This window comes from Miniopterus natalensis, chromosome 13, assembly GCF_054644295.1.
Source record: "Miniopterus natalensis isolate mMinNat1 chromosome 13, mMinNat1.hap1, whole genome shotgun sequence".
Taxonomy (NCBI): domain Eukaryota; kingdom Metazoa; phylum Chordata; class Mammalia; order Chiroptera; family Miniopteridae; genus Miniopterus; species Miniopterus natalensis.
Genome location: NC_142093.1, coordinates 18,188,575 through 18,211,080, shown reverse-complemented (window position 1 = coordinate 18,211,080; position 22,506 = coordinate 18,188,575). Strand labels below are relative to the sequence as shown.

General features: G+C 35.8%; 1 protein-coding gene across 7 annotated transcripts in view; it reads left to right on the top strand.

Moving 5' to 3' along the window:
• The window catches only part of SOS1 (SOS Ras/Rac guanine nucleotide exchange factor 1), a 108,503-nt gene that overhangs the window by 46,977 nt on the left and 39,020 nt on the right, over window positions 1-22,506 (top strand). For all 7 annotated transcript variants that reach the window (XM_087823492.1, XM_087823491.1, XM_087823493.1 and 4 more), the window contains 4 exons: window positions 5,201-5,311; window positions 5,389-5,487; window positions 20,242-20,369; window positions 21,146-21,801. In XM_087823492.1, the coding sequence (XP_087679618.1) occupies window positions 5,201-5,311; window positions 5,389-5,487; window positions 20,242-20,369; window positions 21,146-21,801 (994 nt within the window). The remainder of the gene's footprint in view (window positions 1-5,200; window positions 5,312-5,388; window positions 5,488-20,241; window positions 20,370-21,145; window positions 21,802-22,506) is intronic.

The window sequence follows — 22,506 nt, the reverse complement described above, 5'->3', positions numbered from 1 at the left end:
TATAACAGATGTACCTTAAAACTTAACAGAGTGCCCCACCATATTAAGCCAATATGATTACAGAGCCTGAGACAAGAAAAGTCATTTTAAGAGCAAATTCTGGTCTGAATGAGTAATCATATAGGGCTGGGAGAGAGAAAAATGAAACCAAAATTTAAAGCCTCCCTCTAAGAAGTCTATAATACAAAATTCAAAGTATAAGACAAATTTGAATGCTTAGAATGATATCTAACAAAAATCAGCAATTACAAAGTGAATTCATTCTAGATGAAATTAATTTTGTACATAGAATTTAAAGGAAGTTTAGGATGCTCAAACAGATAAATGAAAGAACATGATCCATTTATAAAGAAGATATTGTGAAACAAAACAGGAAGGAAGGAAATAAGAACAAGTAGGTATTAAAAGACACTGGGAATTAAGTATACAGGCAATGCAATAAAAACTCATGTTGTATAACATTTACCAGACCTACTTCAAGGGTAAAATTAGTGAATTGGAAGATAAATTGAAGAATTCACTGAGCTTGTGACAGGGAGACCAAGATAATATGAAAGATAAGAGTAATAAAGGCTACATTAAAAGGCCTCAGTATACACCTACTTAGATGTCTCAGACAAAGAATGATGGAGAAGCATTATTTGACAGAGAAAAAATGAGAAATTTTCAGAAATGAAGACACAAGTTCCCAGATTAAAAATGAATTCCAAATATTGGACAGGATAAATAAAATAAACCCACGGCCAAAAACATTGTGGTGAAACAATAGAACATTATGAACTGAGAGAGAGAAAAGGGAATCTACAATGAGAATGACAGGAGGTTTTAACAAGAGGCTAGCAATCAACTGAGTGACATCTTGAAAGTACTAAGCGAAAATAGTACTTTCTGCCCAACTAAACTTTTATTCAAAAGTGAGTACATAACTATGTTCGGTGCCAGGCGGGTACTTGAAATATTGGGGGGACCACTTTGTAAAGTATATGGTTATCTAACCACTATGCTATGCACCTGAAACTAATACAAAATAATACTGAATGTAAACTGTAATTGAAAAGTAAAATATAAAAAAGAGTGAGGACAATGATTAAAATAGTAAAGCTTGCAGAAGCAAATGAAATTTTCATAACCTTGGAATAGGCAAAGATTTCTTAAACAGGACACAAAAACACTAACCAGAAAAGGAAAGATTGATAAACTAGAGTACATTAAATGTAAGGACACCTGTTCATCAATAGACAAAATTAAAAGAGTGAAAAGGCATGCTATAGACTGGGAGGCAATATTTGTAATAGCTATAACCAGTGAAGGACTCATATCTAGAGTATGTAAAGAACTCCTATAAATCAATAAGTAAAACCAGGCAGCTTAGGTTTTTGCAAAAACAGACAAAAAGACCTGAACAAGTACTTCATAAAAGAATAAAAGGTGTTCATCATTATTCATAAAGGAAAAGCAATTTAAAACCATGGAGCAGTTGGGACTCTACGTTGCTGGTGGAGGGGGTGTAAATTGGTACAGTTGATTTGGAAAACTGTTTGGCATATCTACTAAAGCTAAGAATACAATATACCCTATGTTCCAGCAGTTTTACTCTTGGGCATATACCAAAAAAAATAAAATAAAAATAAATGAATGCCTGTATTTACCAAAAGACTTGTTCAACAATGTTTGTAACAGGTTTATCATAATGGATAATCTGTGATATATTCACACAGTTAAATGCTGTATGACAATAGAAAAGAATGAACTACTGATATTTTTAAAAGGCAACAATATGTGAAATAAGAAGACTCAGAATACTATGTAATTGCATTTGTAGGAGGTTTCTAAAACATGTAAACACATCTTTAGGAATAGAGGTTAGAATAACGGTTGTTGTAGATTAGTTTTCCTTATCTGTGTGGTGATTTTACAGATGCATTGCATAAATATATAAAAATTCATCAAATAGTGAACTTTATGTAAGTTATACCTCAATTTAACAAATGAATCAGAGGGAGAAAAAAACCCAAAAACATACATTGACCAAGAGAGTTTCCTACCCATAGGCCCTCATTACAAGAAGTATTAAATAATGTCCTTTAGCAAGAAGGAAAATTGTGCTCAGGGAAGTCAAGGAACACAAGAACTAAAGTTGAGGGATGTGTTGGTAATTTTGATAAACTACTGAATATTTTAAAAACCAAGCTTTAATTTTTTGTATTTAAGAGGAAAGATTAAACTAACCTTCTAAGCACCAGTAATACAATGTACAGGGTGTAAAGTGGGCTTGTATTCAGAAGGATAGAAAAACTGAACAACTTTAACTCCCTTTGAAATTTAGAAAAATTAAAGATAACAAAGTAGATTTGATTTTGAAAACATTTAGGAGAATCACCAAAAGAACAGAAGTACTGCCTATAGATTATAATGTACAGGTGGGGGGGGGGGGGGGAAGAACTATAGCTATCCATATGGAGAGAAAAAATTTCTTCCTTAGTTCATGTCATACACAAAAGCTTATCAATAGATTTAAAATCTAAAAATGAAAAACAAAACTTTAGAAGTTCAGAAGAAAAAATAGAACATATTTATGACATTAAGATAGGAAGGGCTTCTTAAAGAACACATTGAGAGGGCAAACCATAAAAGAAGAGATTAAAAGTTTAAAACTTCTGTTCAAAAAAAGACACCATAAAGTTATGAGAAGCAAAACAGAATGAAGTCAAAGTCTTTATCTTATACCATAAACATAACCTCAAAATGGATCAAAGACATAAAAGTAGGAGCTAAAATTATAAAACTCTTAGAAGGAAAACGTGACAAAATCTTCATGACCTTGACTTTGGCAAGGATTAGTAGTTATGACACCAAAAGCATGAGCTACACAAGAAAATACATAATTTGGACTTAAAAGTAAAAAATTTTGTGCTTCAAAGGACACCATTAAAAGTGAAAAGACAACACATAGAATGGGAAAAAATGTTTACAAATTATATATCTGATAAGGACCTAGTATTCAGTGTGTATAAGAACTCTTACAAAAAGACATCCCAATTTTAAAATGTGCAAAAGGATTTGAATAGGAATTTCTCCAAAGATGATATGCAAATAGCAGTAAGCATCATTAGTCATTAGTGAAATGCAAAACAAAACCAATATGAAGTACCAGTTCACACCCACTAAGATGGCTAGAATTTTTTTTTAAAGGAAAAATAAGTGTTGGTAAGGATGTGGAAAAAGTGGAACTCTCATACTTGGCTGGTGGGAATATAAAGTGGAACAATTTTACATTCTCCAGGAGATCAGTATACCTATAGTGTTTTATTTCTCTTTAAAAAATAAAAAGCTGAAACAAGTATTATAAAATATTGCTTTTCTGAGCTAGATGGTGAATATAGTAATGTTAGGCTGTTCTCTATACTTTTCTGTATGTTTACAGTATTCTAATTGTTAATACACAATTATGTTTATTGATAATTAAAATTTTTATGAATCTTAAAAGTATTACATTTTAACTAGAAAACTAATCATAAGACCATCTATTAATTTATGCACGGGTTCTTAGAAGTGCTTGCCGTTCTACACATTTATCCTCAAGAATAAAACTGTGATTAAAGCTTGGGTTCCCAGTTGTCAGTTTTTCTCTCTCTTGATATTAGCTATTTTAAAATGATAATAGTAGAGAATGTTTAGTGCTTTCTATGTGCATACCCAATTGCAAGCATTTTGCATATCATATTTAATTCTTAACCCCTTGAAGTAGGTATGACCCACATTTTCCAGTGAGGAAACTGGCTTAGAGAAAGTAAGTAGTTTTCAGAGGTCACACAGCTAATAAGTAGTACAATCAAAATTGGACTCTGTGACTCTAAAGACATGCTTGTAAGCCACTACACTGTCTAGACTTTCCTTCATGTATGTAGTTCTTATAAAAATTCTGTGATAAAATAAAGTCTATTGAAAAGGGAGGAGGGCAATATTATCTACTGTGTATGCTAATTTGTATAGTTCAAGAGACCCAGCACAGAAGCATCTCATCACGTTTTTGTTCCTCTCTCCCATACACTTTATTCATACCTGACTCCTTTCTGTTGTTATTGTTGAAACTATCCATTCCAGTAAAATCTACAATGGGCTGGGCTGCAATTTCCAGTGTTATATTATTACAGACATTTTTAGTTGGAAAGACAATTGAAAGAATTGAAATTGGGAAGTGCACTAGGAGTGAGCTCAAGAATTCAGGATGACTTGGAACTTTATATGCCATATTGCGTTTCACAAAGAACAGAACTCGGGTCTTCTAATATCTGATCTTGTGTTGTTATTTAATCTTTCCTTAAAAAAAGAATCAGAGAAATAACATTAAGGGTAATTAATACATAAATATCATTTGTTCTTGTCATTCCCTCTTACTTTTGCTGCAGGCCTCCACTAGATGTCCCCTTCCTCTTTCTAGAATTACTCTTCATAGAAAGGAACTCTTGCTAGAATCTAGAGCACCATTTTCGTAATTTATTTTTTAACCTGGAATATGGCATAGGATGAAGAGAGGAGAGATCCTACCTCCTGCTAAAATCTAGACACCTACTCTCTTTTTCCTCAGGAATCATCAAAACCAGTAGATTCTAACCTTTCAGACATAACTATTACATTGTTTAGTTTATTAATGATTAATGGTAAATTTTTGGACAATTTGGATTAAGTTGTTTAGTGAAAACTGTAACAATGAATTTTAGATAATATAAACTGTTACCTCTGGCTTACAGAATGTGAAAGTAAAAGTCTACCACTAAGAAATGACCATAAGTGGTCATGCACCAGTATTCTAAATGTATGTACTTATCTAGTTGTAGATATCTATATTCTTTGGTGTTCAGGCTAAACTTTTTTTCTAGAACCCAAAGTCTCTTCATTCTTATGACCATGTTTGTTGATAATACTCTACTAGAATCCTTTGATGTGTCATATATACAAGGACCCCATTATTCATCAGAATAGATTGATTTACTCTCTTACTTGAGAATATTAGACTTATTTTATTAAAATTATAATTAATAGCCACATAATTTTGTTTAGAGGTTTTAAAGGAAATATATAATTGTGCTGATATAGATATGCCCATACTTTAATCTTTCTATGTTTATGGGTTTTGTTTTGTTTTAATGTTCTAGCTTGGAGAAAGATGATTTATATTTTACTTTCTTTATTTTCTAAGGAACTGGCATTTGATCCGTATGAATCATATGCTCGAGATATTTTACGACCTGGTTTTCATGATCGTTTCCTTAGTCAGTTATCAAAGCCTGGAGCAGCACTTTATTTACAGGTATAGTTATTTTTAAATCAAGATATATGATGTCTGAAAAGTAAACTTTAAAAAAATTAAATCACTTTGTTTTCTAGTCAATAGGCGAAGGTTTCAAAGAAGCGGTTCAATATGTTTTACCCAGGCTGCTTCTAGCCCCGGTTTACCACTGTCTACATTACTTTGAACTTTTAAAGGTAAGAAAAATATTCAAGTATGATGCAATTTTTTACGACCTTGTTTGTGAATTATGTGAGCACCCATGGCCATTAGTCTGTATCTATTTTCTTTTTCTAGTTAAGAAGCAAATGTAAATGAATCTGCAAAGAGTGGCATATTTTCTTCAGTTTTAATAGTGAATTTTAAAGCAATAATCAGATATTTTTAATCTTGTGGCCTTACATTATGCTTACATGGTCAGTTATTTGGAAGAAACATTGGATTTATTTATGCATCCAAGTCTCCATTTTGGGACCTCAGCAGATTCAGGGATTTAGATAATATGGGGATCAGGCCAAATGAGAAAGATTTATTACCTAATTTTCATAGCTCAAGTTTGCAACTATCTCTATAAAACTGTTTATCATTACTTTAGAAACTGAGCTATATAAAACTCCAGTAAAAATTCATCATGTTACCACAGTTCAAATTACTCAATTTCAGAAACACTGACCAAAATGAAAGGGTTCTGTTTCCCCCCTTTTTCCTGTTATTCATTGAAATTAACTAGGAAAAAGGGGAAACTTACTCTATATAAATTATAATTCAGCAGTATAGCTTGAAGTTATTAACTTTTAAATATTTTGTGTATATAATGATGTCGCCTTTAGATTATGGATAGCCCTGGCCAGTGTAGCTCAGTGGTTAGAGCATTGGCCTGAGCACTGAACAGTTGCGGGTTCAATTCCCAGTCAAGGGCACGTACCTAGGTTGCAGGTTCTATCCCCAGCCCTGGTCGGCCCCTGTCCAGGCACGTGTGGGAGACAACCAATCGATATGTCTTTCTCACATCAATGTTTCTCTGTCTCACCCTCCCTCCTTCCTTCCCTTCCACTCTCTCTAAAAAATCAATGGAAATATCCTCAGGTGAGGATTAACAAAAAAAAATATAATTAAGAACAAAAAGCCTTGATGAAGTTTCAGAAAGCTGTAAAACCTAATAAGAGAAATTAATTATTTATTCCCCCATGTATAGACAATTAAAATGTTAAAAATTGTTAGTTATGATAACAGTTTTTATTTTATAAGTGCATCATTCAGCAATTTAAAATATTTCTACTGGTTTAAGCATGGGTATCCGTGGTTCATGTCACTGCCAAGATTTTTGTGAACTAGACTTAAAGAAGAGTCCTTCACTTTTTCCCCTTCACACCACAAATATTACAGAAAAAGGAAACCCCAAATGCTTAAGTACGGGAATTTTGGGAAAGGATTACAGATAAAAACAGAACTGCATGGTACAGTGAGTGGAAAATTTAGGATCAAGAACTGAGAAATGTCAAAAGCAGGAGGTTTTTTTCCTCCCAAAGTAGTCCCCCCCTCTTTTTTTTAATGCTACACAAAACAAAAGGCAAATATGAATTGTGCTGCCTCATTCACTTTAAACACCCACTGATGGCCTTCACATAGTGTGCCAAAAACTCATTGTGAAGAAATATACTCTGCAGTCCCTTTTACAAATATCTTGTATGCATTTGTTAATGGCTTTGGTTTGCTGCTTTTCCAGTTTGGAAGCTGTATAGTATTAAACATTTTCTACTTTAGATAATTTTGTCTCTACTTGTTTTTATGCTTGTGCATGCCATATGCTTACGACCATTTTTTATACTGCCCATGAGCTGATGTGTTAATATCAGCAATAAAAGATTTAGAAAACATAACTTCTCTCTGAGTCTCATAAAAATAAGCCCAGCTGAGGTCTGTCTTGCTTTTATTCCCTTGAACTAGCTTTCTAAATTTAGAAATTATCCAGAAATTATGAGCTCAAAGCACTGAGCTAAATGATATTGAATCTGACCACAGATGCTGAATATCTAAAGTTAAACCTAGAATAGTGTAATTTAGGATCCATTAAAGTAAACAACTGACTATATTGTACTGCTCTAATTTAAATTTTTAAATCAAACTGCTGTGAGGGGCATCTATAGTTTTGGTAATTTTCTCTCGGATAGGAACAGAAATGGTTTTAAAAGGTGTTTTATTTTCATAATGAGAGATCCTAACATTTTTAAGTGTTGATTTCCTGCTTAAAGTTTCAGACTCCTTTCTACACTTCAGATTTTAGCTTGCTTTTACGTTATTCTTGCATTTTGGCCATTTTTCTCTCATTTCCTCTCTTTTTAGAACTCTAGTTACATGTATATTGGTTGTACTACTTTATGTTGTTCCACAAGTCTCTGAAACTGTTCATTTTTCTTAAATCCTTTTTTCTTGTTTTCTTCAATTTGGTAATTCCTATTGATCTGTCAGTAGAACTGTTAGTTATTATACTTAGCTCTAGAATTTCCATTTGGGTTTTGTTTTATAGCTTCCAGAGATTCCCTATCTGTCCACTCAGTAAGATGCTGTTTTCCTTTAATTCTTTGAACATGGTCATAAAAGCCACTTTGAAGTCTTTCCTAAATCCAACCAACATCTGGGCCCATTTGGAGTCAATTTTTGTTAATTGACTTTTGTTTTCTGAATATGGGCTGCCCCCCTCACCCTTCACCGCCCCCCCCTTTTGTGTGTGTGTGTGTGTGTGTGTGTGTGTGTGTGTGTGTGTGTGTGTGTGCTAGTTAACAACTCTGGATTTTGTTGTGTTGAGGATGTTTTTATTTTTTGTTTTTGGGGTTTTGGGTTGTTGTTTTTTGGATTGTTGGTTTTCCTGAACTCAGCTGCAAATTTGTCTCTTCTATATTGTGCCGCAGCTGATACCTCTGTTCACTTTTTTAGGATTTCCATATGCTGCTGCTTCTTTAACCTGACTCTTGGGTCTTCCCTACACATTTGTGATTTGACAGTCAGACAGTTGTTTGGGCAGAGATTGTGTTCAGATTTGGGGACACAGTCTCTGTGGTTCCCTTACATCTGGAATTTCCCCCAGAATTTCCATTTGCTCTGCCAGCCTCATGCTCTGTCCACTGGCACATTAAACCAGTAAGGCTTCAGCTTTCTGCTCTTGAGCTGTGTACAATTGAGGAATAAACTATGTTTTTAAAGAGCAGCAGAATTCATTCATTACAGCTCTGTTTTTTAAGAGTAGATTCCTCTTTTATCCCTGCCTATTTTTTTGTCAGACTCCCTGGGTTCTTACCGTGTATGCAGAGTTTAGCAGTTAGCCAGGTATTTGGGAAGAGTTTATTCTCAGGTTCTGGGTCTCAATCCTTCTGCAAATCATTCACTTACAGATTTTCCCCTTAACTTTCCTCTTAAAGTCTGCTTTCTTTCATCCTCAGCCTGTAAAGCTACTCTTTTCCTCACATTCTTCCTCACTGTCACCATGGGATGTTGGGGGAAACCCTACTTCCACAGTGCACACATTCTAGTTGCAGCTTTTCAAGAGCAATTATGCAGCTGGCTTATGCTTTCTTTTAGATATTTTTCTAGTGCCTATAAATAGTTATTTCTTTGTATTTTGTCCTGATTGTAATCTGCAGGAGGGTTCTCAAGACTTCTTCACTACACTTTACTGGAAGTTCTTACATTTTTATACTTCTTCAGTATTTGTTATGCTGTTGTGTCTACAATAATAGGAGAAACTGTGAAGGACTGCAACTCAGATTGCTCAGGTAGACAAGAGAGCTGCTAATATTAGAAAATATATTTTAATAAATTCAAATATAGAAATAGCTGGAACCTATTTAAAATGTGATTTGAATATTGGGCATGTTTAAAAATCAATTGCATTTATTTTGTTTTCTAACTGCTGTTACTTGTTCTCAGTCATCTTTTATCTTTTCCCTCACCTGGACTCCATGGTTGGACTGGAAGTATTCCCAAACAAAAGTAGCACACAAATTTAATCCAACTAGAGAGAATTCTGAGAACTTTTTACATTGAACTAGGATTATTTCTGTCTGAAAACACAACAGTAATATTTAGAAATATCTCCCACCCTTTACCCCCTGGATTTATTTATTTGTTTGTTTTGCTCTGTGTAATGACTTCATCAAATAAATATTGTGGTGTCCAGTTTTTTTCCCCTTTTTAGGTAGAAATTCACCTAACTTTGTTCTGTTCTTTAAAATGCTAATAATAAAGTAAATCTGGCCTCACCCTAAAAACAGTGATTCTAAATCAAAATGGAAAGGTGCCTGGTAACATTAATCAGCATCTTGGCCTTTCAGTTATGTTGCAGTTTCTTTTTTTTAATTGTAAGATCTTTTCTTTCATAAAATATTCCTCTATTTTTAAAGGTTTTCAGAATTTCTAACATAATATTTAACTTGTAATTATTTTATTAATAAATAATAGTATATAATACTTTTAACATCTATCCTTCTTTTCATTAGACATACTTAAGAATTTTTATATAGGTTTTTTTAGTCCTCACCTGAGGCTATGTTTTTATTGATTTTAGAAAGAAAGAGAGGAAGGGAGGGAGAGAGGCATCAGTGTGAGAGGGAAATATTGACTGGTTGCCTCTCGCACCTGCTCTGACTAGGAATCTATCCTGCAGCCTCCTGGTGTATGGGACAGTGCTCCAACCAACTGAGCCACCCAGCCAGGGCTATATAGTTTTAGTTCCTATTATATATTTAAATGATTATATTAATTTTTGTTTTCCATTTGAAATGGGCAGTAAAGAAAGACAAAAGAGGATGGATAAAGCCATTTTAGCAAAATCTTAAGAACTGCCAAATATGATGTTTATAACTATTCATTATTTTATTCTTTGAGAAACAGATGCAGGAAGGGCACTTACCTTCCTCTCCCTTCTGCTGTTTTCTCAAATTCCTTCAACTTGGAATATTTGATATGCCAAGATGTCGTTTTTGGGGGGTAGTGTGTCTCCAACCCCATCACACCCTTCCACTTCCTCCACTCCCCACCCATCACTCATGAAGTTGATGTAGTAGAAAAAGCAGTGACCTCTTTGCTATCAGATAATGAACCCATTACACCAAAAGCTGATTTTTAGCAGCATGAAAAAAATAGGGAACATATGTTGGTCTCATTAGGATGAAAGGAATTCAATGAAAAGGGGTATAAAAAAGGAAATGGGGAAATATAGGCTATTTATTGTCCAACTATCCATTGAACAACTCTGCCTGTTTATTGTATAAGCACCTCACATTCACTTTCTTCAAAACCTATCTTTCCCAGCAAAACCTTTCTTTCTGTGCTCATTCTCTCAGTAAGTGGATCCAATTGGTTGCTCAGCTGAGAAACCTGGGAGTCCCCAACTCTTCTTTCTCATTCGCTACAGCAGATCAACTTTGTTACCAAGTAAGTCCTTTTCATTCTTGAAAAGGATCTTCTTTTGGATGTATCTTTTCATTTCCTCTCAAAACTCTGATAGGGCCGTGATTATCTCATCTGGATTATTGCAAATCTCCCTTTTTTATTTTATTTTTTTTGTTAATCCTCACCCAAGGATATTTTTCCATTGATTTTTTTTTAGAGAGAGTGGAAGGAAGGAGGAGAGACAGAGAGAGAGAAACATTGATGTGAGAGAGACACATTAATTGGTTGCCTCCCATACGCACCCCAACTGGTGCCAGGGATTGAGCCTGCAACCGAGGTATGTTTCCTTGACCAGGAATCAAACCCAAGACCATTCAGTCCATGGGGCGATGCTCTAACCACTGATCCAGACTGGCTAGGGCAACAATCTGTTCTTGACAGGGTAACCAATCAAAGTCACTTTTCTAAAATGTAAATTTGATCATGTTAGTCACTAGCTTAAAGCCCTTAATGGTTCCCCATTGCCCCAGGTTAATGTCCAAGTTCCTAATAAGGCTTACAGTCGTGATTTGGCCCCTATTTACTTCTCCAACATTTTGACTCATTACCACTTTTCACCCCTCATTCTTTCTACCCACCAGGCTTTTACCAGTTTCTCTCAGTCCTGGTCTCTGAATCACACATGCTATTTCCTCAGCCTAGTACATTCTTGTACCTCTGTCTCCCATGGCTTAATACATTTTTATCCTTCAGGTATTATAATCATTTCCTTGTGGAAGCCTTCCCTGCTATCCTCTCTCCCTATATTAGGTCAGGAGCTCTTGTTAAGTATTTCCAGAGTACCCTGTATTTTCCCCATCATAGCGTTCTATCATTTGTCTTCTCTCTAACATGCTAAGCTGTAACAGCAGGGGGCAGTTTGGCTTGCTCACCATCACATTTTCTTTTTAGTTAATTAATTTTAATCCTCACCCGAGGATATGTTGGGGGGGGGCAGTGATGTGAGAGAAACATTAATCTGTTGCCTCCTGCATGGGCCCAACCAAGGATCGAACCCACAACCTGGGTGTGTGCCCTGACCAGGAATTGAACCCATCACCTTTCGGTGTACAAGACAACGCTCCAACCAACTGAGCTACACCGGCCAGGGCTTAATTTATATTTCAAGATTTCATTTTTGTATTTTCAACCATTGGCTACTATAAAAAAGTACTGCTTTATTTAAATTACAATTATGGAAGACTTGTACTATTTATGTATACTGTAGATTTATCCTATTTATTACATGTGATCTGTACAGCTTTGGTAATGATCCTCTGCTCATCTGTCTTGAGGGAACATGAGGGTTTAGGCTGGTTAAGTAAAAGATTAAATTTTGTTAATATCATTAACGTCACTTACTGGTTGAAATTTTGAGTATTGTAAGAGATTACCTGCATATATAAAATTACTCAAAAAACTTTTTGTGGGAAAAGGAAGGAGATTTATGAAATTTACTTTCTTGCTTAAAAGGTAGTTTGAGTAATTGGTGCCTGTAGACAATCTCTAAATCTCATTTTAGTTAGAAATTTCATCATTTTCACCTATACCTTTTAGTTGTGCTGCTACTGTAAAAGAATAATTTATTTGCATGTCATTCCTTTCTTTCACTGAGCCTTTAATGGAATATTTGAGTTATGACATAGCAAAGAGTCAGGAGCAGTTGGTTTAATTAGTTGGTTTCTGGAATTCTTGGATAATAGTACATATATTTGTTAAGAGACTCGTAAATTAAATTTACTCTTTGACTATATTTTCCATACTGTAATCTGTTCTAGTAGCTCATCAAATAGTATACAAGTAACCATTCCAAAATCAAAACACGATCTGTATCTTTGCTTGTGTTCTCACATTTTGTGATGAGTTCTTTATATGTATACAGTATTTTAGATAAATATTTTTATGACCCAAACTTAGACAATTATAATGCATATTTCTTTATTATACATTTTGTGATCCTTGTGCATTGCAGCTTACCTATTTGAATGGGATAGGTTTTATTTGGTGAATATTTTTTTTGTGTGTGTTTTGTTTTTGAGTTTTCAAATACATTTTTATTTTATAAATGAAGTCACATTTGGCTTAAAAATCCAAGAGTTATTTTCCAAAAAGTAAAGAGACACAATGAAAGAAGAGCACAGGAAGCTCTGAGATAATTTACAATTTTTTCTTACAGAACTGTTAAAAATTATGGGCAGTATGAATATCCATATATACAAAAATGCTAGAATAATAGAAAGAGCAAAATTCAGACAATTTCCTGACTGTTGGCTCAGAGTTTCTATTGTATGTTTGCTTTTCATATTCTTTATATTTTAAATGCTCCAAGGAAAAATCTAATGCAAAAATTTAAAGGTATTATAGACTTCACCTTTATTTATTTATTATTGAATTTATTGGAGTGCTATTGGTTAATAATATAAGATTCAGGTTTATAATTCTTTAATACAGCATCTGTATATTGTACTGTGTGTTCACCAACCCAAGTTAAGCCTTCTTCCATCACCATTTATTCCTCCTGTACCCTCTTCTACCTCCCCCACCCCCATTTCCCTCTGGTAATCACCATACTACTGTCTGTTTCTATGAGCTTTTTTATTTTTCCTTCATCCCTTCACCTTTTTCACCCAGCTGTGCTCCCCCTCCCCTTGCTGAACAGACCCAACAGCTGTCAGACTGTTCTCTGTATCTATGAGTCTGTTTCTATTTTGTTAGATTATTTTGTTCATTAGATTCCACGTATGAGTGAAATCATGGTACTTGTCTTTCTCTGACTGGCTTATTTCACTTAGCATGATGCTCTCCACATCCATCCATGCTGTCGCAAAGGATAAGATTCCCACCTTTTTTTTGTGGCCAAGTAGTATTTCATTGTGTAAATGTACCATAGCTGTTGTATTCACTGATCTACTGATGGACACTTGGACTGCTTCTAAATCTTGGCTACTGTATATAACGCTACAGTGAACATTCTTTGAGTTAGTGTTTCGGGTTTCTTCAGATATACTTCCAGAAGTGGAATCACTGGGTCAGAAGGCAGTTACATTTTTAATTTTGGGAGGTGACTCGCTACTCTTTCCACAGTGGCTTCGCCAGTCTGCATTCTCACCAACAGTGCTCAAGGGTTCCCTTCTCTCCACATCCTTGCCAACACTTATTGTTTGTTGACTTATTGAAGATAGCCATTCTGACAGGTGTGAGGTAGTATCTCATTGTGGTTTTAATTTGCATCTCTGATTAGTGATGTCAAGCATCTTTTCATATGTTTCTTCTCCATCTGTATGTCCTCTTTGGACAAGTGTCTTTTCAGGTCCTTTGCCCATTCTTTAATTGGAGTGCTTGTTTTTTTGGTGCTCTGTAAAATTTTTATAAATTTTGGATATTAACCCCTTATCAGATGTATCATTGGTGAATATATTCTCCCATTCAGTAGGTTGTTTTTTTCATTTTGTTGATGATTTCCTTTTCTGTGCAAAACCTTTTTAGTTTGATGTCATTTATTTTTTCTTTTGTTTCCCTTGCCCGAGAAGATATATCAGAAAAAAAATTGCTATGAGAAACGTCCAAGATCTTACAGCCTGTTTCTTCAAGTCTTACATTTAAGTCTTTTACCCATTTCGAGTTTATTTTTGTGTATGGTGTAAGTTGGTAGTCTAGTTTCATTTTCTTTGCATGTACCTGTCCAATTTTTCCAACACCATTTTTTGAAGAGACTGTCTTTACCCCATTGTTCGTTCTTGCCTCCTTTATCAAATATTAATTGATCATATAGGTATGGGTTCACATCTGGGGTCTCTCTTTTGTTCCATTGATCTTTATGCCTGTTCTTATGCCAGTACCAGGCTGTTTTGATTACAATGGCCATGTAGTATATAGTTTGATATCAGGTATTGTGATACCTCCAACTTTGTTTTTCTTTCTCAAGTGTGAAGTTGGCTGTGGGTTTCTCCTCCACGGCCTTTATTACATTGAGGTATGTTCCTACTATTCCCATTTTGATGAGAATTTTTATCATAAATGGGTGCTAGATTTTATCAAATGCTTTTTCTGCATCTATTGATAGGATCATGTGGGTTTTATCCTTCATTTTGTTTATGTGGTGTATCTTGTTTATTGATTTGCAGATATCAGGCAACCTTGCATCCCAGAATAAATCCCACTTGATCATGGTGTATGATCTTTTTGATGTATTGCTGGATCTGGTTTTCTAATAATTTGTTCAAGATTTGTTCATCAGGAATATTGGCCTATGATTTTCTTTTAGTGTCTTTATCTAGTGTCTTTATCTGGCCTTGTAAAATGAGCTTGGAAGTCTTCCCTCTTCTTTCATTTTTTGTAATAGTTTGAGAAGGACATGTGTTCATTCTTCTTTGAATGTTTGGTAAGTTTCACCTGTGAAGCCATCTGGTCCAGGACTTTGGTTTGTTGGGAGTGTTTTGATTACTGCTTCAATTTCATTAGTTGTAATGTGTTTATTCATATTCTCTGATTCTTTCTGACTTAGTTTTGGAAGATTGTATGTTTCTAGGAATTTAACCACTTCATCCTGATTGTCCAACTTGTTGGCATATAGTTGTATATAATACTTTCTTTATAATCCTTTGTATTTCTGTGGAGTCAGTTGTTACTTCTCCACTTACATTTTTGATTTTATTTATTTGGGTCCTCTCTCTTGTTTTCTTGATGAAACTAGATAAAAGTTTGTCAGTCCTGTTTATCTTTTCAAACAACCAGCTCTTGGTTTCTTTGATTTTTTGTTTTGTTCTTTAGATTATATTTCATTTATTTCTGCTCTGATCTTTATTATTTCCTTTTTTCTACTCTGTTTGGGCTTTGTTTGTTTTTCTTTTTCTAATTCCATTAAGTGTAAAGTTAGAGTGTTTATTTGAAGTAGGCCTGTAATGCTATGAATTTTCCTCTTAGGACTTCTTTCACTGTGTCCCATAGATTTTGGGTTGCTATGTTCTCATTTTCATTTGTTTCAAGGTAGCTTTTGATTTCTTGTTGATCTCATTGTTAATTCATTAATTGTATAGTAACATGTTATTTAGCCTCCATGTCTTTGTGTGTTTTTTAGTTTTTTCTTTTGATTGATTTCTAGTTTTATACCATTGTGGTCAGAGAAAATGCTTGATATGATTTCGATCTTCTTAAATTTATTGAGACTTGTTTTGTGTCCTGATTTGTGGTCTATCCTAGAAAATATTCCATGTTCACTTGAAAAGAATGTATATTCTGCTTCTTTGAGGTGAAATGCTCTGAAGATATCAATTAAATCCATCTAATCTAGTGTTTCATTTAATGCTGCTATTTCCTTATTGATTTTCTTTCTGGAAGATATATCCATTGATATCAATGTGGTGTTAAAAACTCTTCTATGACTGTATTATTGTTGACCTCTCCCTTAATGTCCATCAGGATTTGCTTAATATATTTAGGTACTCCTATGTTGGGTGCATAAATGTTACAAAGGTTATATCTTTCTGTTGGATTGATCCCCTTAGCATTATATCCTTCTTTGTCTTTTTTTATGGTCTTTGTTTTGATGTCTGTTTTGTTCAATATAAGCATTGCTATCCAAGCTTTATTTTTTTCATTTCCATTTGCATGAAGTATCCTTTTCTATCCCTTTACTTTTAGTCTGTGTATCTTTCATTCTGAGTGATCTCTTGTAGACATTATATATTTATATATGGGTCTTGTTTTCTTATCCATTCTGCTACCCTATGTCTTTTGATTGGAGCATTTAAGTCATTTACATTTAAATGATTATCGATAGGTATGTATTTATTGCCATGTTTTTCTTTATATAACTATATTCCTGTTATTCTTTTTCTTCTTAAAGCAGACCCTTTAACATTTCTTGTAATACTGGTTAGATGGTGATGAACTCTTTTAGCTTTTTCTTGTCTGGAAAGCTCTTTATTTCTCTTTTAATTTGAAATGATAGTCATGCTGAGCAAAGTAGACTTGGTTGTAGGTTCTTGCTTTTCTTTTTTCTTTTTTATTATTATTATTTTAGAGAGGGGAAAGGATGCATTCGTTGGTTGATTCTTGTATGTATCCTGACTGGGGTACATACCTTGGCATATTGGGATGACGCTGTAACCAGTTGAGCTACCCAGGCATGGCAGTTCTTGGTTTTCATCATTTTGAATATTTCATGCCACTACCTTATGGCTTGAAATGTTTCTGTTGAGAAATCAGCTGACAGTCTTATGGGAGCTCCCTTGTAGATAACTAACTTTCTCTTGCTGCTTTTAAGATTCTCTCTTTGTCTTTAACTTTTGCCATTTTAACTATGATGTGTCTTGTATGGGCCTCTTTGGGTTCATCTTGTTTGGGATTCTGTGTGCTTCCTGAACTTGTGTGTCTTTTTCTTTCACCAGGTTAGGGAAGTTTTCAGTCATTATTTCTTTAAATAGGTTCTCAATTCCTTGCTCTCTTCTCCTTCTTGTACTCCTATGATGCAAATGTTCTCCCAAAGCTCCCTTAAACTGTCCTCATTTAAAAATATTCTTTTTTCTGCTCTGATTGTTTTCTGCTACCTTGTCTTCCACATCACTGATTCAATTCTCTGCTTCATCCAACCTACTGTTTATCCCATCCTAATGTATTATTCCTTTCAGATATTGTAATCTTCATTTCTGACTAGTTCTTTTTTATGGTTCTATGTCCTTTTTTATTATTGTTATCTCTTTGTTGAAGTTTGGACTCCGTATCTGGTAAACTGCCTCCATTTCATTTAGCTCTTTTTCTGGAGATTTCTCCTGTTCTTTCATTTAGGGGATATTTCTTTGTCTTCCCATTTTGGCTGCATCTTTGTGGGGTTTTTTCCTATTAAGTAGATCTGCTATGACTTCTAGTCTTGGTACAGTGGCTTTGTGTAGTAGGTGTCCTGTGGGACCCAGTGTTGCAGTCTTTTTGATCACCCGAGCTGGGTGCCCCAGGAATGTCTCTTGTGTGGGTTATGTGGCCCTGTTGTGATTGAGTCTTGATTTCTATTGGTCCATTCATGTGTGGCTGTCTCACTGTGAGGATAAACCCGTACCACAGTGTACAAGCTGCTGTGCAGGTGCTGACAACATGAAGCAGAATTTGCCTCAGCAGAGCCTGGTGCCTGCCAAGCTCTCCCCTGGGATATGCCATTTTTGGAGCTAATTGGACCTGCTCTGATGTTGTCTGAAGCTGGCCACTGGGTGTGTTCTGGGCCCTCTTGGGGGTGACTCAGGTGCTGGTCAATGTCAGATGCTGCCTGTGATTGGCCCGTGGGAACCTGTTTGGAGCTACAAAGCAATTCACAGTTTGTGGCTGCCTTTACTGGGCCGGAGTGTGCGTGGAAAGGACCAAGCTATGCACCAAGGCCAACTTTTGCCAGCACCAGGCCTGGGGGCAGGTCAGCCAAGGTCCTAAGGCATGCAGAGACCCACTTCCATCTGCTGGCTGCCTTTAGGCTCAGCCACTGAAAGAGCCTCTGGCAGTACTAAAGTTGCATGAGGTAGATTCTCAGTGAGTCACCAGATAGGGGCAAATAGTGTTCACCAGATTGATATGGGTTCAAACTGGGTGCCAATATTGGGTGTGAGGCCACTCAGCAAATGTCCCATAGTATACCATGTTTAGCTGCCACCCGCTGGGTGCCTGCAGATCTTTGTGGTGGGGCAGGGCCTCAAGGAGAGGCCCACAGAGTTTATCAAGCCCAATTAGACCAAGATTTGGCCTCACTCTGCACTGAATGAATGAGTGAGGGGAAAATGGCCCCCATTCCAGAGCCATACAACTCAGACTGTCCAAGATTCTGCTAGGAGGCCCAGCTTAGGGTGGGGCTGCCAGGAGCTGAGAGAGTGGAACTAGAGGATCTCTGTGAGGGGGAGGCACCAGTCAGGTTCATGTGAGGGTGGAGAGAATGACCCCTGCCGAAAGCCACACCACTTAGTTACCGACACTTCTAAGTTTATCCAAACCTCTACATCCTAGCCCAGGTAGCTGACTCCTCAGCTCTGCAGGGTAGGGCAACAGGGAATCCAAAGGGTGGGACTGTTGCATTCCCCCAGGCTGACATGGTAAGGAGGGGAGTGCCCCATCCAAGAAAGATGGCTTCTGCTGGTGGCAGAGAGGGACTAAGCACAGGGGTCCTGGCGGCTGTCTCTACAGCTGTCTCCCCAGAGCCACAAACCCTAGTCTCTCCTCACACAACTGTAGTCTGCTCTGCCTTCCCTTCACTGGAGCCCAGGGCGAGTGGCTGCAAATGAGATTTTGTGTGTTGGACCTTTTCGAGGGCAAGTGTGTCTCTATAATTCCTGTTTTTCCCTGGCAGACAGAATTCCCACTGATTTTCACAGCCAGATGTTAATGTGGCCACCTCTTTCTGGCTCTGGTGCTTTGGGTTGGGGAGCCAGGCTTGGGGTTGAGACCCCCAGCTCCTCAGAGGGAACCTTTGCAGCTAAGATATTCCTTCCAGAATCTCAGCTGCAGCCTATGGGAGTGTGGCCAGCCCTTTTTGCATCTCCGCCCTTCCTACCAGTCTCAGTATGGCTTCTGTAAATCCTTGGTTATAAGCCTTTTTTTCAGCTAGTCTTCAGTTGTTTATTCAGGTTGATCTACGTTTTAGTTGTAATTCCAGTTTGATCCTGGGAAGAGGTGAGTGTAACATCCACCTACTCCACCGCCATCTTGGATCTTCCCAAAATGCTTTGATTTTTAATAACAAACTGATAAAGTAGGCATGGCAGGATTTTTGTTAAAAAACTAAAAAACTCATCTAATAGATGGGGAATGTGAAGCTCAGAAGTCAATTTATTTGCCCCAAGGTCACACAGAAGTGGAGTTAAAACTTGATCCTAGATTTTGTGTCAAGTTCCTCTCCATCATACTGCATCCTTTTCTGTATATTTATCTTCTTTATCATCCCAGTACCTAGAACATTACTAGTGGAATTAGAAACCTAAGCCAAATCCCACACTTCAAAAAGATCTCATGTGTGTGCCTACTGCTATTTAGTCCTATGAAGTAAAAAATGTCTATTCCTCATTCCTTGTCAGAAATATGCGTCTGAGAAGCTGCAAACTGTCTGCCACAAGGATGCGAATTCTTTTTTTTCTTAATCCTCACCCAAGGACATTTTCCATTGCTTTTCGGAGAGTGGAAGAGAGAAAGAAACATTGATGTGAGAGAGACACATCAATTGGTTGCCTCCTGCAAGTGCCCACATCCGAGGTACATGCCCTTGGCCAGAATCGAACCCAGAACCCTTCAGTCCGGGAGCTGACGCTCTAACCACTGGGCAAAACCAGCCAGGGTGGCTGTGAATTCTTTTAACATTGCTTCTACTCTTTTTTTTTAATGTGGAAAACTTGGTTGCATGTTGATATAAAGAAGAATAAGACTCAATATATTTTGGAACATTTAAAATTTTATTGTGGTAGAAAAATCAATGTTAGCTTTTTCCTTAAATGAAATGGGCTTATTTTTTTTTTGGTCCAAAACTGTTCTACTGGTTCAGATTTATCATTTTCACTTTACAGCAGTTAGAAGAAAAGAGTGAAGATCAAGAAGACAAGGAATGTTTGAAACAAGCAATAACAGCTTTACTTAATGTTCAGAGTGGTATGGAAAAAATATGTTCTAAAAGCCTTGCGAAACGAAGGCTGAGGTGAATATTTTTGCTTTTTATAATCCTTTTTTTTTCACCTTGAATATTATGGTGTATAAATTCAGAGATCCCAGTTCCCCTCTCAAGTAAACAATGAAGAAAATAGTTTTAGTGACAAGCTTGGTCTTTCAGAGGAAGTGACATCAAAGCCAAGAGAATTTGTTATTGTTTGAAAAACCTTTCATATTGTGCATTTTCCTTGCATACTCCCAGACAAGACCTCCTGAGAGTCAACTGGTAAGCTAAAGGAGAGACAGAGCAAAATGTATTGGGTAGATTTATGTCAACATCATTGTTCTGTCAAAGTAGCCCTTATTTTAGGGGTTATATAACTTGAGGTATTAATTCTGATAGCATTGCTTCCAGTTTCCTAATGATAATATGTGCATGTTTTTTAACTTTGGGTCTTGTTCACTTGAGCATTTCTAAATAATTTTTTAAACCTCTTAAATTACTTTTTTCCCACTATATAGTGCTAGTTTTTAATATTTATCATTCTAAATATTTGTAGCCAAGGTAGAAATAATTATTCTGTAGCTGAATTTATAAGGCAGAATTTTGTCAGTAGTCATTGTTCTTTTTAGAGCACTAAAAAAGTCTCTACTGTGTTGCTTCAGTTTCCAAAATTGTGCAAGTTTATAACACTAATATAATTCAAGAATTAGTAAAACCTTAATGTAACTTTTTAAAATGTACTTTTACGTTGTCCTTTATTTACATAAGTTTTAGGTTCTCTTGTCATCTGTGTACTAATAATGTTTTTTCCTTTGTCCCAGTGAATCTGCATGTCGGTTTTATAGTCAGCAAATGAAGGGGAAACAACTAGCAATCAAGAAAATGAATGAGATTCAGAAGAATATTGATGGTTGGGAGGGAAAAGACATTGGACAGTGTTGCAATGAGTTTATAATGGAAGGAACTCTTACACGTGTAGGAGCCAAACATGAGAGACACATATTTCTCTTTGATGGCTTAATGATTTGCTGTAAATCAAATCATGGGCAGCCAAGACTTCCTGGTGCTAGCAATGCAGAATATCGTCTTAAAGAAAAGTTTTTTATGAGAAAGGTACAAATTAATGACAAAGATGACACCAGTGAGTACAAGCATGCTTTTGAAATAATTTTAAAAGATGAAAATAGTGTTATATTTTCTGCCAAGTCAGCTGAAGAGAAGAACAATTGGATGGCAGCATTGATATCTTTACAGTACCGGAGTACACTGGAAAGGATGCTTGATGTGACAATGCTACAGGAAGAGAAGGAGGAGCAGATGAGGCTCCCTAGTGCTGACGTTTATAGATTTGCAGAGCCTGACTCTGAAGAGAATATAATATTTGAAGAAAACATGCAGCCCAAGGCTGGAATTCCAATTATCAAAGCAGGAACTGTTATTAAACTCATAGAGAGGCTCACATACCATATGTATGCAGGTAAGAAATAAGCATTTGCTGTGACTTTTATTTTCCTGCTTGAAGCTGATTTTTTTTCTGCGCTGGTCATTGTGCCTAAAATAGAAAGCAAACTAACACAAGACCTCTGCATTATCAGAGTTCACTTTTCTTTGATTAAAAATACTGCCGTTTACATTTCTTTGAAATTTTATACTTTTTCCTACCACATTTACTTATATTATTTTAAGTTTACAATCAGAGTTATGAAAAAGTAATGTCACTTGGCTGAATTTACCCAGTTAGAAAGTGGCATCAGCAAGACTAAAAGTACTGCTAAATCATCACTATTAGGATCTCTCTTAAAACCTATTTACATCTTTACCTCTTTTTTCTTTCTATTATTGAGATTATAAAATCAGTAAAAATTTTAATATACATCCATCACCACAATTGTGCTGTCAGTACAAATATACACAGCATTGCTTTTTCTTAATTTCCATTCCTAAAACTTACTAAATTTAGCAGTCCTGGAAGTCATTTAAGTTTTCAATTTTTGTGGTTTTTTGTTTTTGTTTTTGTTTTCTTTTTGCTTTTTACAACTGGTGTTATTGAAGAAAACAGTTTTGCCTTAGGGCAACTTTTAGAGACAAACATGCCCAAAACACCTAGGAAGATTGCTATAGGTGAATCAAATATAATGTTTGAGAGGTAAGGGACAGTCACATAATGATTCATTTTTAAGTA